Genomic DNA, 18,774 nt, shown 5'->3' with positions numbered 1-18,774 from the left:
AAACTGTGACTTCATGTCGGCAATAGCATAAGTACCTCCATATTGAACTTCCACTGTGCCAATCTTGGCCTCTGAACATAGAGAGTGCCGCATCCATTGTTTTTAGAATGCAGCGATGAGGTTCTGGGGGCCAATAATGTACAGTTTAAAGGGTTGGTTCACTACTTGGCATTAATGGCCACATCGCTGTAAAACTCATAGGGAAGGATTTTGTCAAATAACTTGTGTAGCACATTCTGCCTGTGAGTGGCGCTATTGCGGTCTGCTCATCCCCATGAAGTGACAACCGAGCTCCATGACCTCTGAGATCTGGTGATGTAGCATCTCGCGTGTTCTCTCCTTCACTACAAAGTGCCGCAAGCTGGAGAGATGCTGGGCTGTGACGAGCAGTGAAACGCCACCTACAGCCCAGTCACTCAGGGAGACTGCTGCCGGCCTCGGTGATGTCAGGTCAACTGGAGGTTAACATAACGTCACCGGACCTCAGAGGTCACGTAGCCCGCGGGCTCACATGATGAGGATAATCGGACTACAATAGCGACACTCACAGGCAGAATGTACTACACAAGCTATTTGACAAAAGTCTTCCGTATCAGTTTTACAGCAATGTGGCCACTTATGCTGAGTAGTGAACCACCTCTTTAAGGGTACTGTCACACTTGCGTTCAGCGGAGTCCGTCACTATGGAGAATAGCGCAGTCCGTTAATGCACTGCGCTATTCTCCATAGACTTGTATGGACGACGCACTGCAACGCAAGTGTCAGCGTTGCATCCGCTGGATGACGCAGCATCGTTATTTTGCTGCTGCGGTGGGCGGGAGGAACGCAGCATGTAAATTTTTTTGAGCAGCACAATCCGTAGGATTTCACTGCGCATGCTCTCTCTGGCTCCCTGCACCCGTAACCAAGGTAAATATCGGGTAACCAAGCAAAGTGCTTGGCCGATGTTTACCCTCGCTACGTGTAGGGAGCCCGACACTTCCCCGCTTGGCTCCGCCCCCTCCCGCACTCCACTCCGCATGTATGTACACACACACACACACATACATATACATACACACACGCACACTCACCTGTCCTCAGCGCCATGGCCCGCTCGGCTCCACCCACTCCTCACTCCGCCCCCCGCACACATTCTCGGCGGCCGAATGATCAGCTGATCGACTGGCCGCCGGCATGTGAGAGCGCTCAGCTGAGTGCCCGGGCGCCGGCATGTGAGAGCGCTCAGCTGATCGTTCACAATAGTCTGCTGCAGGTAAAACTGTAAAGAAGGAAAAAAAAATAAATAAAAATAAAAAAAAAAGCTTTTCGTTGTTTTGTACGATCCATAGCATCCGTTGTGCCACTATATGCAACGCATATGTTGCATCCGTCACACAACGCAATGCTACGGAAGCCGTCCAACGCAAGTGTGAAAGTAGCCTAATTCACTGCCTCTTTCAAAGAGCTCATCTCCTAAAGACATCCCATCTTGTGTTCTAATAAGCCAGTGCAAGGAACAGCTCTCGTTTTGGCACACCTAAGGTGTCCATGTGTTGCATGGTCAGCCATTTTTTTTTAATGGTTGACATGTAATACTACATTTCCTCTGATACGCATGCTCCGAGGACACGTCTGGCCAGAAGACTGCTGATTCCTTCTGTCCATAAGAATCTTGTTGACCTCCCTGAGCCGGTGCTTGGATAGGAGCTCTTATCGGTAGTAAGTTGCCTTCCCTACTTGCTTACTGGGCTGGGCCATGTACCAGTTAAAGATGATTTTGCACTTATGATAATTTAGGAGGCTTTTATGATATATCTATGTTGTATCCTTCTTTCAGGCCGACAACTATGCAGTCTTATGTATCACTGCAAAATGGAGATGCGTTCGGCACAGTCTCCCAAAGTTATTCCATGGAACCTCCTGTGTCTCAGTGCAATGGAAGCCTGTTTGATGTTGTTTCCGAATGTGAGTCCATTGATGTGGTTACCGAGAGCCCTATTAACCATAAAAAAAAGGTAATCCCATACATTATGTAATTATTTCATACTGTATATGGCATAACAAGATTTGTCCTACCACAGTGCACTATCAATGCTCAGAATTAACAACCTTCCTAAAGGAGTGTCATCCAAAGGGCTTGTGCCGACGACTGTATTTTCGGTCCTAGTGCTACCCATTGAAAAAACGTATCACACTCGGACGAGGCTGTGCAAATGGTTTGAGGAAAAACATCACAACATGCACGATTTGCCTCAGAAAATCGGCATTCTTTCTAACAGAACTCTTAGGCCAGTGTCACACTTACGTATGACTCGCTTGAGTCTCACATCGGGATCACCTGGGGCAGCCGCACACTCTCGGACAGGAGCGGGTCAGCTGCATAGAAATACATGCAGCTGAGAAGCTCCTGTCCATAGAGTGTGCAGCCACCCCAGGTGATCCCGATGTGAGACTCGCACGAGTCATAATCAAGTGTGACACTGGTCTTACTCTAGTCAAACACTGGAGTATGCTTTTTGGCGAGTTGCATATGTCGCGGGCGGGGAGGAGGGTGTTGGCACACTACGCTCACCCCTTCTGCTCGGGTCCGGCAGCTGCTCAGTGGTGGCTCGAGCTGTGGGCCGGATCCCGGGGTTCCTCGAGCGACACTCCTCGCCCGTGAGTGAAAGGGGATTTGTGGTTGGGTGTGGGGGATTGTTATAGTTCGTGACGCCACCCACGGTTGTGGTGATTGCACCACCGCTGCTCTGGGTGGGGATCCCGGGGATGGTGATGGGGAGCAGCCAGGTGTTGTGTTGCCCCTCCGTGGGTAGGGGTTGGTGATCCCGGGGCCCGGTGATGGGTGGTGAGGTGCGGGGCCTAGTGGGCGCAGGGACGCGGGGGCAGCGCTGTGCCTTGCGGCACTGTGGTACTCACTCAGCCTGAGACTTGGACACAGTTTGTACGGTAAACCAAACGGCTGGTAGGACGGTCCCACAGACGGCTGCACCTGCACTCCCGGTAGGTGACGGTGATGTCCCTCTTCCTTGCACCTAAGTTTGACTGATGGTAGCGGTGGATTCCCTCCGGTTACCCGCTCCCCGACTGCAATCTGGGCCGGAGGAGCTCTACACTTTGCCCGCAGGCGCTGGCCCTGAGAAACTGGTGCCTTGGCGGTGGCGGTGTCTCTCTGCTTCAGGTTGGGCTGTTGCCGTCAATCGGGACTTGGTTGTTGGGGGATCTACGTCCCCTTCACTGGCGGATTCGGCAAATTTGGCGACTCCTAGCCTTGCCGGGGTCCGAGAGGCCCCTGCCCTGGTGCTGACTGTCCTTCGGAGCACTGCTCCAGACCACCGGGCACACAGCCAACGGGGTCCTTCCAGGAACTTCCAAACGGTCCCTCTCCAGACAGTCACCGCCGTTGCTGACCTTGCTGTTCTGGCCCTACACAAAGCTGGACCCTTCAGGCTTTGCACACTCTCTGCTCTGTCACCACTTCTTGCTTTCCTCCTTTACTACTCTTCTTTCCTCCACTTTCACTTCTCTGTTGTTTACTTTAGCCCTGCCTGGGCTACTCCTCCACTCCTTCCACTTCCTACTCCCTAACTAGACTGCCTGGTACTTCCCGCCTCCAGAGCTGTGATCTCCTTGGTGGGCGGAGCCAACCGCCTGGCCCACCCCCTGGTGTGAATCATCAGCCTCTGGAGGAAGGCAACAAGGATTTTTGGTTAGCTGTGATGTGCCTACCTGGAGTGTGGGGTGTGGTGGTGTTGTGACCTGTGACCCCTGGCTTGCCCAGGGCGACACATTCCCCCTTAGCAAAATGCAGACCGTCCGCGGGCTGCCGTCCTACACCGGTTTTATTCTGTAAAAAGGGGATAACAGGGTTAAGCAAACAATAATAACATTTTTAATAACTTCTTCCCAAGACGGGAGGCACATTTTCTTTAACGTTGCAACGGTTTACGGTTACGGTTTCCGCTCTCTCCCACCCAAGCAACCTGGCCCTGATGCTGCCCCTAAAACCCAGGCAGCACCCCTTGACCCACAGTCCAGCACACGGTACCCGAGCGGGATCTGTCCTTCCCTCCAGAGGGTAGCCACCGGTTCCTTTGGCGGCTGGGCCCTGGCCTGCTCTGCTCAGGGCCCTCCCTCCAACCTGCCTCTCCGGAGGCGGCACTGCGGAAAACGGTAACGGTAACCAACATATTTACAAGCCACTAACGTCTGTGGTTGCCCTGCAAGTTCACGGGCTTGTCCATGGATAGTTCCCATGCATTTTTAAACGGTCCCCACGGGGACAACGGTGCCGGCTCCAGCCGGTTGCAAATCACACGGTGAATCAGGTGAACTTCGGATCATTTTCATTTTCATCATTTTTCAAACTTTTCAAACAAACAAGCAGGTGGTCCCAACGGGGACGGTGCTGCGGGCGTCCATTGCCCTACTCCAGTTCCTCTACTAAGGTGGACCCATCCTCTGCCACCAACACATCAAACATGCACTGACATGCCTGCTGCGACAGAGGTACCCGGTACCCATTTCCACCGGTACGCGGAGTATGATAAACCACAGGGTCCCCCACATAGCGGGAACGCTCAATTGCTCCTTCAGCCGCAACAGCGGGCCCGGAGCTGGGGCAGGAGTCGTCATTTCTTGTTCCTGCGTCAGGCGGGTTGCCGCCAGCTGCCTCAGCCTCCTGGTCTCCAGCATCCAACACTTCATCCCCATCTGCGGTAACATGGAGCAGCAGAGTAAGCGAGCTTATGTTGAGGCGCCCCATCAGTGACGGCAAGGGCGATGCATAGGCCGGGACTAGGCCGGGCCCCTCAGCCGCAGCGGCCGGTCCAGGTAGGACATAGGGACGTGGGTCACTAGTCGGTTCTGCTACATCTATTCCCCTTTCGCCTATCGGGGCAGTTGTAATCAGCTCCTCCACCTTGTTGGTCCACTGCTCCAGCATCCGAAAGATCTTCTGATCCTGCTGACGTTGGTGGAATTGTATCACCCGGGCCTTCATCCAAGCCACAGTCCCGGGCTCAGGGTCTGGCACAGTCTCTACTGGGACTTCAGGCACCACGCTGTTAAGGGGCCGTGGTTCTAGCGGTTCCCCTTGGTGCACTTCAGGGCCGTCTTGAATGTCTGCAGCCGGCTGGTCCGCCGAAGCGGCTGGGCAGGGTATCGCTACTGATGGGACAGGTAGCGGGCCTAATGGCGGGGCGGCAGCAGCTATTACGGATAGCGGGGAGAGAGGCAGGGTGAGCGGAAGCCGGCCGGGCCCCTCAGCCGCAGCGGCCGATCCTTCAGGAATACAGGGGCGTGGGTCGCTTACCCGCTCCTCCAAATCCTCTTCTGCCTCGCGTCTCCACATAGCAGCCACCACGTCCGCCATGTCGGTCTCCCACTCCTCCAGGAGGAGTTGCATATGAGCCTGCAGACGGTTACTCAGCGGGACGGTCCGGTCCCTCAACCACGTCGCCGTGCCGGGCGCGGGGGCTTCCTCGTTGGGAGTTGGATTGTTCATCTTGGCAAGCGTGCCTTCCAGGAACCCAGTCAGTCTGCAGAGTCCTGGCGTCCCTGCTTTCACAGCCGCAGCTACACGCGGCCAGCCGCCATCGCGTCCCCCTTAGCTCTTTCCGGCCCCTCCTCTCTCGGGGCGGGGTTTTGGCCTTCGCGCCTCTACTGCTCGAGAAGACGCTCGAGCGGGAACTCTTCGCGCCAAAGATGGCGGCTTCTGAAATTTTTCTGCCGGATACCTCCGGCGGTAACAAGGCGCACCTCTACCAGACGGCAGAGCGGTAAGATCCTGTTCGTGACGCCAAGTTGTCGCGGGCGGGGAGGAGGGTGTCGGCACACTACGCTCACCCCTTCTGCTCGGGTCCGGCAGCTGCTCAGTGGTGGCTCGAGCTGTGGGCCGGATCCCGGGGTTCCTCGAGCGACACTCCTCGCCCGTGAGTGAAAGGGGATTTGTGGTTGGGTGTGGGGGATTGTTATAGTTCGTGACGCCACCCACGGTTGTGGTGATTGCACCACCGCTGCTCTGGGTGGGGATCCCGGGGATGGTGATGGGGAGCAGCCAGGTGTTGTGTTGCCCCTCCGTGGGTAGGGGTTGGTGATCCCGGGGCCCGGTGATGGGTGGTGAGGTGCGGGGCCTAGTGGGCGCAGGGACGCGGGGGCAGCGCTGTGCCTTGCGGCACTGTGGTACTCACTCAGCCTGAGACTTGGACACAGTTTGTACGGTAAACCAAACGGCTGGTAGGACGGTCCCACAGACGGCTGCACCTGCACTCCCGGTAGGTGACGGTGATGTCCCTCTTCCTTGCACCTAAGTTTGACTGATGGTAGCGGTGGATTCCCTCCGGTTACCCGCTCCCCGACTGCAATCTGGGCCGGAGGAGCTCTACACTTTGCCCGCAGGCGCTGGCCCTGAGAAACTGGTGCCTTGGCGGTGGCGGTGTCTCTCTGCTTCAGGTTGGGCTGTTGCCGTCAATCGGGACTTGGTTGTTGGGGGATCTACGTCCCCTTCACTGGCGGATTCGGCAAATTTGGCGACTCCTAGCCTTGCCGGGGTCCGAGAGGCCCCTGCCCTGGTGCTGACTGTCCTTCGGAGCACTGCTCCAGACCACCGGGCACACAGCCAACGGGGTCCTTCCAGGAACTTCCAAACGGTCCCTCTCCAGACAGTCACCGCCGTTGCTGACCTTGCTGTTCTGGCCCTACACAAAGCTGGACCCTTCAGGCTTTGCACACTCTCTGCTCTGTCACCACTTCTTGCTTTCCTCCTTTACTACTCTTCTTTCCTCCACTTTCACTTCTCTGTTGTTTACTTTAGCCCTGCCTGGGCTACTCCTCCACTCCTTCCACTTCCTACTCCCTAACTAGACTGCCTGGTACTTCCCGCCTCCAGAGCTGTGATCTCCTTGGTGGGCGGAGCCAACCGCCTGGCCCACCCCCTGGTGTGAATCATCAGCCTCTGGAGGAAGGCAACAAGGATTTTTGGTTAGCTGTGATGTGCCTACCTGGAGTGTGGGGTGTGGTGGTGTTGTGACCTGTGACCCCTGGCTTGCCCAGGGCGACACACATACCATTTGTCAAACACACCTCCTAATAAATTAAGAGTGTCTGACAAGTGGTGTCCGCCTTACCACAAATCTTAGAATAAGAACACCACAGATCATCAAGCATTAGATGAGCTGTGGGGCATCATGTACCTGGGTCCACCTCTGTCACACCCCAACTATGCTCATTTTGGCAAAGCTGGTGAAACGGTCATGAAAACATGAAAATTGAGACAATTTTTCCAACTTTTCAAGCAATTTACACTACAGTTCTGGATTAATGACTTTGATGAATCCGGGACCTTTGAGTCTGTGCCTGGAATGTTCATTTACTTCTATATTCCTTTTTGTAGGTAAAGATTGTGGAACCCTGGGAGTTTTTAAAAATACCTAAAATAGATGATAACAAGAGAGAATGTCGCCCATATAAGTAAGTACGAAATGTAAAGAATTAAGTATGTTCTTCACCCACACAATTAAATAAAAATATTAAATGAAAATGTAGATCATTATAGTGAGGTCAGTGTAAGGGGTACTTTGCACGCTGCGACATCGCAAGCCGATGCTGCGATGCCGAGTGCGATAGTCCCCGCCCCCGTCGCAGCTGCGATATCCTTGTGTTAGCTGGCGTAGCGAACATTATCGCTACGGCTGCTTCACATGGACTCACCTGTCCTGGGACGTTGCTCTGGCCGGCGACCCGCCTCCTAATTAAGGGGGCGGGTCGTATGGCATCACTGCGACGTCACACGGCAGACGGCCAATAGGAGCGGAGGGGCGGAGATGAGCGGGATGTAAACATCCCGTCCACCGCCTTCCTTCCGCATATCCTACGGGAGCCGCGGTGACACAGGTAGGAGATGTTCCTCGCTCCTGCGGCTTCACACACAGCGATGTGTGCTGCCGCAGGAACGAGGAACAACATCCGACCGTCGCGTCAGCGTAATTATGGAATTCGCTGACGCTACACCGATGATACGATTACGACACTTTTGCGTTCGTAAATCGTATCATCTAGGCTTTACACACTATGATGTCACCTGCGATGCCGGATGTGCGTCACTTTCAATTTGACCCCACCGACATCGCACCTGCGATGTCGTAGTGTGCAAAGTACCCCTTAGAGTGGAGTCAAGTTGATTTGCACTGGTCTTTTTTTTCTGTTTCAGCTCTGGATTGGCACTTTAAATGTAAGCCCCCTGCCTCTTGTCTTATACTTACCCTCCGGTGGCTTCATGCTTTTTTGGCACCACTCCGGTTCCGCAGCGCCATCTTGAGCACGTAACTTCTGACTGGCCGGAAGTCAGAAGTTATGGCACAAGCGCTCAATGCATATTTATGAGAGCCAGAGCGAGGCTCCCATAGACTTTGTATTGAGTTGTGACCTGCGGCGTGCTCTATGAAGCATTGGAGCTGCTGGCAGGTCACAAATTGCCATAGACTGACCGGAGCGATGCTGGAAAAAGATGAAGACAGTGGTAGGTGAGTATAAGACAGGGGCAGGAGACTTAGATTTAAAGCACCACTCCAGCGGGGAAATAAATAAAAATGCTGGAGTGGTCGTCCAAAGCCTGTCCACTGGAAGTTTGAGCAGGGATCTCCGAGCCAGTGTGGACTTGCTCTATTTGATGAGGCATGGATGACCACAGGCTGCAATAGCTTGGCCTCAACAGACAAGGTGGTGGCACTGAAAGGACGGAGAGATGCTAGGTCTATATACTGTAAATACAGTATCTGTTGACTGATCCCCAGAAGAAGAGAGATGTCTTCAAATTATCAAGCAAAGACTGGATAGTCTAATAAAGAGTGGGCATGGAGCTGGCTGTGAGTTGTTGTTACTTCTTGTAGTGTGACTTATCAGCCTCAGGTGTAAACCTGGCAACTTGCGGTGCTTTTACTTTTTTGGCAGTCACCAAAACAGCCTAAACTGAGGTATCATCAATCAGGGATGAGTCTCTTCTGTGAAGTCTGCTGGGGCTTGATAAGAGCACAGAAATAGATTTTAGGGGTTGAGTTGTGTTAGTGTGGCACCCCTGAGGCTCTGGTCGCCACAGGGTACTGCACCTCAATTAAGGTGCGGTATTCATCTCAGGTAAGGGGGAGGTGGATAATCACCGGTGTTCCACATTCACACACTACATACTGCTTAGGAGCCTTCACACAGGGTGGGAATGCTCAGGGTAGGCAGGGCGGTGGCCATAACGATCATGGGACTTCACTGTCACTGAAGCCAGTCACATGGGGGGGACGGGTTCCACTTGGGGGTAGAAATAGGCGCAACACATATCGAGACCATAGTTCTGGCAAGACATCTCAGAAAGAACTTGGACTTTGCTAGGCCTGGGGCTTGGAGCAGGAGCTCAGCCAGGGTACCTAACTGCTGAGGGGGACACCCTAGAAATAGGACTCTCTCTCCTTCTCTCTCAAAACACCAGTGGTGACCCCCTCCTGCGGACCCGGGATCGACCTGAGCCCATCACGGCAGTGACCATTGTGACCGGGCTAGCAGCTGAAGTTGTGAGTAAACTACACCCTGAACCCGCAGAGACTGTGTTGGCTCATCCTTACCGCCCAGTTCTTTCGCGCCAACCGCCATTACCTTCCCTCTTCATCCACCCGGGGCCCGCTCCGCCTGTGGGGAGCGATACCATCCCGGCTGCCTTAACACCTGCCCTGGCGAGGAATTCTGCAGCGGCGGCTACTCCTGGCCGCATACCACAACAAACGTTCCCAAATAACCCGCTTTCCTCCCCAACCATTTACTGTACACCTCGGGGCAATGGAACCGAGCATGGCCACCACGTGACAATGCCTGACCAGACCCGAAACGGCCCTGCAATGAGTAGGTTAACCACCTGCCCCGTGGGACTCTACATGAGGCTCAAACCAAAAATTGAAGGGCTCTCAATGACTGCAACACGCTATGCTGTCTTTGTCACTATGGTAAGCTGCACTTATACTGTGGATGCCACTGGCCGATGCTCAGATAGCTGTGGCGTATTTTCCTTCCTCCAGTTCATCTGTGTTTTGCAGCAGAGGTCTGTTTATCAGTTTAATTACTTCATGCAGTCAGTCAGTGTCTGGCTGCCATTAATAGGTTATACTTATTCTGGTTCACGACTGTTTCTCTGCTCTGAGTTATCCTATTTATTCCAGTTCTTGACCTCGGCTTGTGTTTTCACAGCCCAACTGATCTCTTGATTTTGTTCCTTGACCCTAACTTAATCATTCTGATATGACATTTTAACTATTCTCTGCCAGAATGCTCGACCGGCCAGCAGCCACACCGGGAATGCAACCCAGGGAACCCTGTGTAACTCCAGTTACCTGTCCAATTGTCATGTTCTAGCAGCGCATCTTCATTCCTGGATACAGCTCCGAGGGGGTTAATTGACCACTTCCTCTTTCCTGACTTCCTGTGTTCTCTTACTAAAAGTGCCATCATACATTGCAGTGGTCTGTAAGCCAGCAGCTATAGAACCCACCCAAAACTCCACCCAAACCCCTCCATCTCCTCCTTCCTCTATCTTGAACCTTTTGCATCATGTGATGCCCACTAACACCAATGAATATTTTCTGCTCCCCATGCCCGGGATTATGGGAGTGGGGATAAATGAATATTCATTCAGTTTCATATCAGGCAAACGTGATCGCCCAACAGCTGCAGTAAGCCAGCGCCTGAGTGACCACGTGTGCCAGCTGTTTGAGGAAATTAATATTCACTACTCTCAAGTTCCATAATCCCGCCTAACTCGGCGCTGGCTTCAGTGCAGAGAGATGGGCAGGATTATGGGCTTTGGGAACAGTGAATCCTCATTTTATTAAACAACGGGCACAAGTGATCGCAGAGCAGCTGCAGTAAGCCGTTAACTGGGTGATCATATGTGCCCGCAATGCATTTTGGCTGGATGTGCGCCCTCGGATGCACATCCAGCTGAAGCAGGCGCTGGGGTCGGCAGGCCCCTGTCTTAGACTGTGCCATGCAGTGAAACACGCTTACAGCACAGTCAATCAGGTGGAGTGGCCGCACGATAGGGTGATATCACATCAACTTCTAGAGTCCAGATACCAGCGTCAGCCATGGGTGAAGTACTGAGCTACATATGCATACATAGCGCCACTCTGTGCAAAAATTGATAACAGAAGGTATTTGAAGATACAGTTAATTTATTGATCATAGTTGAATTACAAAATATATAAAGTAGTGGCCATCCTCTTTAAGAACATAAACCATGAAATAGATCCTTAAGAAGGACTATGACATAACCATTAGAAGTAACTCATTCCTTGTTGTATTGTTATACCTGATGTGCAATATGTTGTCAGAGACTTTAGGTACCGCAGAATCTTTTTCTTATGGAATGGATTGGACAACATTACACAACTCTAGCTTTACATAAGTTAAAGAAAAGAGCCTACTAATAAAAGCTTCAGTCCAGCTGTCATGTGACACTTTTCCTAAACTTGTGAAAATTGTGTAAAGTTGGCCATCCCCATAAGATAATGAGCAACCACAATGTGGTCTATCAATCATACAATGTATCTGATTGGCGATCAAAGACAAGTAGAAAAAAAATGTTGCAAAATTTGCATGTGCAAAGTTGTAAGTGATCATAGGTAATGATCAGAAAATAAACACAGCCAGAAAAAGAAATGCACAAGACTAATTGTATTTTTTGCAGATGATGCTCACATTAAGGAAGTTGTAAAAAGAAATTTGTGGCAAAATTGCAAAAAATGCTTGTGTGAAATGATGAGCAAATGACTATAAATGGCCAATCAGTTAAATACACACAACCAGGTACAAAAATCCATCATAGCCAATTACATTTCCTGCAAATATCAGTCAGAAAAAAACAAAATTGTTGAAGAACACATTTTTTTAGTACAGTATGGGGTACTTTGCACACTACGACATCGCAGGTTCGATGTCGGTGGGGTCAAATCGAAAGTGACGCACATCCGGCGTTGCTGTCGACATCGTAGTATGTAAATCCTTTTTGATACGATTAACGAGCGCAAAAGCGTCGAAATCGTATCATCGGTGTAGCATCGGTCATTTCCATAATTTCGGAAGGACCGATGTTACGATGTTGTTCCTCGTTCCCCTGCGGCAGCACACATCACTGTGTGTGAAGCCGCAGGAGCAAGGAACATCACCTTACCTGCGTCCCGGCTGCAATGAGGAAGGAAGGAGGGGGGCGGGATGTTTAAGTCCCGCTCATCTCCGCCCCTCCGCTTCTATTGGCCGCCTGCCGTGTGACGTCGCTGTGACGCCGCACGACCCGCCCCCTTAGGAAGGAGGCGGGTCGCCGGCCAGAGCGACGTCGCAGGGCAGGTAAGTGCGTGTGAAGCTGCCGTAGCGATAATGTTCTCTATGGCAGCTATCACAAGAGATCGCATCTGCAACGGGAGCGGGGACTATCGCGCTTGGCATCGCTACAATCGGCTAGCGATGTCGCAGCGTGCAAAGTACCCCTTAGAGTTGAACATTAGTGAAGATCAATGTGGTACAAGGGTGCTGCAATTTTTTCTACTCTGGTAAAAAAAAATGTGTAGGCTGCAGCCAATCAGGAGATGCTGATTGGCTGCAGTGGTCATATGATTTTTTTATGTCAGGAGACTGGCAGGAGACACATGAGCAGCGGCGCCGAGCTTGGAGGTAAGATTAGGGTTGTATTTACTTTAAGCAACACTGAACCGCTGACAAAATGGAAAAGAGCTGGCTGCGCAATTGCTGCCAAGTATGTCTTCCTTTGAAACAATTTCAGAGTTTGAAAATGGACTAAAATGGACCAGCGACTAAAAAGAGAGATCCGATTTGTCCGGTCTGATACCCGATGGCTTCTCCTTTCCCCACTCTAGTTGATTGATAGGTACTTTAAAACTATGTTTTCTCTGAAATGTCGCAGTGTTTCGTAGAATGACATACCTGGCTGCAATCGTGCAGTCAGGCTCTGATTCATCCTGTTCAAGGTTCGGGCAGCATTAATCAAATGAAAAGTTCCCTTTAAATATCATAATGAAAGATTTCACCATTCTTTGTCTGTAGTCCTTCTATTAAGCTGAATTCACATGTACAGTAATCATCCGTTAGAACGGATCCAGTAGCAATCCGTTGGCAAAAAAGTTCTGCAAACACAACCTTTTTTGTCTGTTTTGAAAAATATTGATTTTTTTGCAGGATCCGTTTTTTTTAACATTGTTATTTATGGAAAACGGATCCGTTAACAAAATGCTATTTATCTTCCATTTGAAACTGATCCCATAAGAAAACATAGATCCTTTACAAACTAAAGAAAAAAGAATGGCTCAATAGCAATCAGTTAACGAATCGATTTTCCATAGACTCCCATGTTGAAAAATTGGATTTGGCAAAAATTAATTTTTTCAAAAAAGACAAAAAAGTTATGTTTGCAAAACTTTTTTTGTCAACGTATTGCTACTGGATCCATGCTAACACATGATTACGGGACATGTGAACTTAGCCTAAATCCCTTCTTCTCTGTTTGTCATTTAGGGGCATTTTAAAGCACCTGTCCTCTTACGACTCTGAAGTGCTAGAGAGAACTGAGCAATGTACAGAGACGAGTATCGAATCCGCCCTGCCTCCATTGGCTTCTCCCTCAGAGTGGCACCCTCTGTCACCAGGTAAGATCATTACTATGTGGATGTGAAGTCTATCGGACAAGTGCTCTTAGTGAATATATGCATCTTTTTCTTACAATAGAGGTCAATGGAAAGGTTATATTATGTCCAATGACCTCTAGGAAGGAGAACAATCCCACCATAATGTTGGATCACAAAGAAGTGGTTTACCTCGTGCTACAATAAAGGATTGGGCATGCTGAAATCCAATATCCCCTATCCTTTTTTCTCCAAAACATTGGGAAACCCTCATACACATTCCATTAAAATGCATAACATGGACTCATAGTATGTTTGGACCCTAGTACAGCTGAGCAAAATGATTTGCAGGACCTTGATCCAGTGGCTGCAGACCACGGTCTCCCAGCCGCCAAGCCAGAGCATTGCGAACCTCCTCCGACCTGCCGACATTCCAGGTGCCTCTTATGATTGGTAAATCTGGCATTACGCCACCCATGTGGCATGATGCACGCATGACGGCGCACTGGGCCTACTAATCATAACGGCTCTGCGGATGCTGACAGTAAGGAAAGGGTTTGCGGAGCACTGTTCCGGCAGCCATAGACTACCCACTTGGTTGCTCAGCCCTGTGAATATTTTTGCTCAACTTTAGACGCCATCCATCCATAGGGAGATCCGTATTGGAAAGTATATTCTGTGTTGGTGCGCCAGAAATGCCTAAAGTGGGAATGCCCCTTTAAGTTCTTGGGCCTCAAGGTTAAATGCCAGAATTTGTTGACTTAACCAGCTTTAGGGTATGTGCACACATTGCTTTTTTATTGCATTTTTTTTATGCGTTTTTAGTGCAATTTTGTCATAAAACTGCATAGTCAATGAGAATCCTGAATAATTTTTGCGTACATGCTGCTTTTTTCCCTTGCAGATTTGGTGCAGAATTAAATCCGCAGCATGTCAATTCTGTTTGCGTTTTTGCAGTGTTTTTCTACCTCTGAATGCATACAAAAGGCATGCAAAAAACGCATAAGAAACGCAGCAAAATTGTGGAAAAATACTTGTGTTTTTTTCTGCCAAGAGATGCAGATTTGATGCAGAAATTTTGGTGCAGTTTGTGTTATGAAATCTGGCGACAGATCCACTAGTGACCGGAAAGAAGGATCAACTGCCACCAAAGGTTTAGAATAGTTAAGAGCAATAATAGATTTATGGTTGATCAGTGTACAATTAGTATTCATTCTGACAAGCATCTGGAATATTTAAAAATCCTTAGCAGTAATTTCTAGGTGTGACTGGGCCTTTAATTGCTGCTGGAGATCTTTATTGATGGGTGTAATATTGTGCGGTGTGACATCACTGCAGTCTGAGCTCAGGTATTTCTTGGACTTTGCTCATCACTTGGTGCTATTCTCCATAGGCTGAGTCACACATACAGAATAGATTATGACTAGAGATGAGCGAACTCGCAGATAACCGGGACCGGCGGGCCCTGTTATCTTTTTTTTTTTTTAATTCGATTCCGATCTGGAATCCAGTCCCCATATAAGTCTTTGGGGATCAGAAACTGGAGATTAAAAATGTTGGTAGAAGGGATAAGAAGATAGGAGCACGCACAGTGTACTCACCAAAGCTCCGTGTCAAGGCGACAAGCGGCTTCGCGCATTTGCACATTCAGCAGCTAGTTAACATTCATTGAATATGCACTGCTTTCCCCACACACTGGCACCTGTGATTGGTTGCAGTCAGACGTGCCCCCACACAACTGACTGCTTCCATTCACAAGCGATATGCACGTCTATATCATAGGCCGGAGTCACACTGGCGTATGCTAATGACCTTCGGTTCAGGCTCTGCTGCGTGTATGGTCCGAGTGTCATGTGACTGTGATCCGATCCTGCGATCAGATCACAGCTGAGGAGTAGCGGGAGGAATTCCCCCCCATCTTCTCCATTGTCAACCTGTGCTTATATAGCACTGCAGTTGAATGTCATCCAAGTGCAGTCTGATGTTTCTCTCGCACCTTTAGACTTGTATGGGTGCGAGTGATAGGAGACTCACAGACAATTGCAGCATGTTGCAATTTTTTCCTCAGTCCGATTAGGGCTGAGGAAAAACTCTTATATGTGAGCTGCAGCATTGTCTTACATGGGGCCGATTTTCTCACTGCACTCATGCAAGTCATATGTCAGTGTGACTGTACCCGTACAGTAAAAATAAATATAAAAATTGGCGTAAGGTGCCCCCATATTATGATACCCAGTACAGATAAAGCCCACGGCTACAGGCTGTAGCCCCCAGCCCTGCACTTATCTTAGCTCTGTATCAAAATAAGAGGACCCGCATGCAGCTTTTTTTTTAATTATTTAAATAAATAATTTAAAATACCAGCGTGCAGTCCCCCCCATTTTTGATACCCAGACCGACAGCTGGGAGTCTGGTATTCTCAGACTGGGGAGGGCCATGGTTATTGGCTGCCCCCCAGCCTAAAAATAGCAACCTGAAGCCTCCCAAGATTGTTGCATCCATTAGAAGTGACAGTCCTGGTGTTTAACCCAGCTCTTCCAAGGCCCTGGTGCGGTGGCAATCAGGGTAATAAGGGGTTAATAACAGCCCACAGCTGCTACTAAGCCTAAGATTAGTGATGGCAGGCATCTATGAGACACCCCTATCAGTAATTTCTAAGTGAAAATAAATAAACACAGAAACCGAAAAAAACTTTATGTGGAATAAAATACAAAAAACACCATCTTTCACCACTTTATTAACCCCTAAATATCCCTACAAGTCTGACATAATCCACACGAGATCCCACAGCGATTCAGCTTTGCTACATCTCGGCCATAGAGCATGACTGCTCGCTGTGAGTGCAGACAGAGAATGAATGAACCGCAATGACTGGTTCGAGGCAAATGTTGTTACACAGGCTGGGGGCGCGCCTGACTGCAACCAATCACAGATGAAAAGCCGGCCAGTGGGTGGGGAAAGCAGTGAATATGGATGAGCAATGATGAGTGACCCAGGGAGGCCGCAGGAGCAGCGTACAGCCGCGTGGGAGCAGTGTACAGCCGCAACAGGTAAGTATGGTAAGTATGAAGCACTCGCTTCATTCTTTTCTTCTTTAGTTTTCCTTTATTTTTTTTTTATTTCTTGAGTGCCGGATCCAGAACAAACACCTGCAATCCCAACCTGGCACCTGGGCACATTTGAAACTGCGCAGATCCGGACTTTTACAGTCCGGGTCCGTCCATCACTAAATATGACTCTTCTTTTTCAGGCTTTGAAGGAGACCTATCACTTCTTTCACACTGCCTGTAGTTTGGGGAACATACGCAGAGACTAGTCGATGCTGCTCCCCTAGTGCCGCTAGAAAGACATGTCTGTCACCCGAAACAGCAATAGAAACCAGGTGGAGGTTGTGTCGGTCTTGTCTCTTCTCTAGCTTTGGTCTCTGGATCTTCAATCTATATTTTCTGTGAAACGCTAGAGCATTTCAGGGAGAGATATAAGTCGTTGTATACGTACAGCCAGGCTCTGATTCATCTACCGGTAGTACGTAATTTGGGCAACATTAATAAAGTGACAGGTTCCCTTTAAGAGTTGACAACAAATGTTATGACAGTCAAAATGACTGATCTATTAAGTGGTCTCAGCAGTGCTGAAAGAAAGAAATAAAACCTGTATAGTGTGGACTGTCATATCTGAAAATAATGCCTAGGAGTGTAAATCTACCCAGAATGCATTTGTAACAGTGCAATTATGCCCATTCTTCTCATTTCAGAAATTCCAACTTGCAACCAAGTGCAGCATGAATTGCAGGAATTACAGACTTTTCCTATGACCAAACAAGAAGCTCCTAATGCCGGAGCCATTGTGCCATACGTAGGCCTAGCAGGTGACAGTACACCATTTTTCATACCAGGCAGTGGATTTTTTCTCTCAGGTAATGTGGATCCTCGTAGTCTGTTTTCTGGCTAGTAGTTGCCTATTGGTAAAGTAAGATAGACCCATTGCCAGATTTCATAAGTTTAGATGGACAGGCTTACCCACTGGCGGACACAGACAGAAGAGGGTCCCTGTGCAAAAACATTATATTGGTCACTTGTAGGTCAAGAGTTTTTCATTACGCATAATTACTCTTGTTTTGGAGGTAGAATTTGGCCCCTTAGCGCTTGAGCCCCTGTACATCAGCACATGTGATACCGTCCTTGTGTAGGGATGTCGCCCCTACGGATGGTTGAAAGAACTTTGCCTTTAAGAGACAGTGCTCCTGAAACGCCCGCGCCGGGGCTTGCAGGGCTCGCACGGTCACCGAGCCGGTGGTATTCAGGGTCAGGCTGTGAGTGGCCCGACCCGGCTTCCGTGACCCCCGGCGGGTTTCAATAAAAGGAAAGTCCGACTGTCAGTCCGGTGTTACAAAAGGGACGGAAGGAGGGTAACGGGGTTCCTGGAGAGCGTGCCATCACTCTCCCCCAGGAAACGGTACGGGACGAGGATGGAGGATGCTTGCAGCGCAACCCGTGGTTTGCGGCCAGGTGTTCAGCCGCCGCTGCACAGTCTCTCACCGGGGCAGGTGTTACGGGCAGCCGGATGGAATCGCTCCCCACGGGTGGAGCGGGGTGACCCCGGGAGGTTTATGAGACCCAGGGCAACAGTCCTCAGGGACACCGGGGGCACAGGGCGGCGGCATTACTCACAGCAGTCACGGAGTGCGGTTCCAGTTGTTCTTTATTTAAAGTCCGTTCCACATTGCACCCGGGTGCTGGTTCTCGCCGCCTGTAGCCTTTGGTCGGTCCCGGGCAGGTAGGAGGAAGGGGCCAGTGGAGTGATCTTGGGGTCCCTCTCTCTTTCGGTGCGATAATGCTATCCCCGTGGCATGGAGCATCTTGGGGACCCGCCGCCATTCTGTCTGTCTCTCTTCCAGTAGCGGACAACACACAAACCGCCACCGGGTACAACTTTCTCCAGGGATCCCCAGTCCTCAGCTCCATTCCCTTCCTCTAGGTGTTATCAGCCCTGGTCTCGTGGAATCTCCTCGGCAGGAGTTGTCCTGTGTAAGTCTGCACTCTGCTGCAGCCTCTGACGTTCTGACAAACTTTCTGTGTGTTCTGCACTAAACTCACTCCTATTCAGGCGCCCCTCCCCTTGGTTGTCA

General features: G+C 50.1%; 1 protein-coding gene across 4 annotated transcripts in view; it reads left to right on the top strand.

Moving 5' to 3' along the window:
- CREM (cAMP responsive element modulator) overlaps positions 1-18,774 on the top strand; it is an 85,025-nt gene that overhangs the window by 22,885 nt on the left and 43,366 nt on the right. For all 4 annotated transcript variants that reach the window (XM_075316767.1, XM_075316770.1, XM_075316769.1 and 1 more), the window contains 4 exons: positions 1,820-1,997; positions 7,373-7,449; positions 13,540-13,670; positions 17,401-17,562. In XM_075316767.1, the coding sequence (XP_075172882.1) occupies positions 1,820-1,997; positions 7,373-7,449; positions 13,540-13,670; positions 17,401-17,562 (548 nt within the window). Of the gene's footprint in view, positions 1-1,819; positions 1,998-7,372; positions 7,450-13,539; positions 13,671-17,400; positions 17,563-18,774 lie in introns of those variants that run through there.

Source organism: Anomaloglossus baeobatrachus, chromosome 6 (assembly GCF_048569485.1).
Source record: "Anomaloglossus baeobatrachus isolate aAnoBae1 chromosome 6, aAnoBae1.hap1, whole genome shotgun sequence".
NCBI lineage: Eukaryota > Metazoa > Chordata > Amphibia > Anura > Aromobatidae > Anomaloglossus > Anomaloglossus baeobatrachus.
Note: the sequence above shows the minus strand (reverse complement) of the source record. Positions and strands in the feature narration are given on the sequence as shown.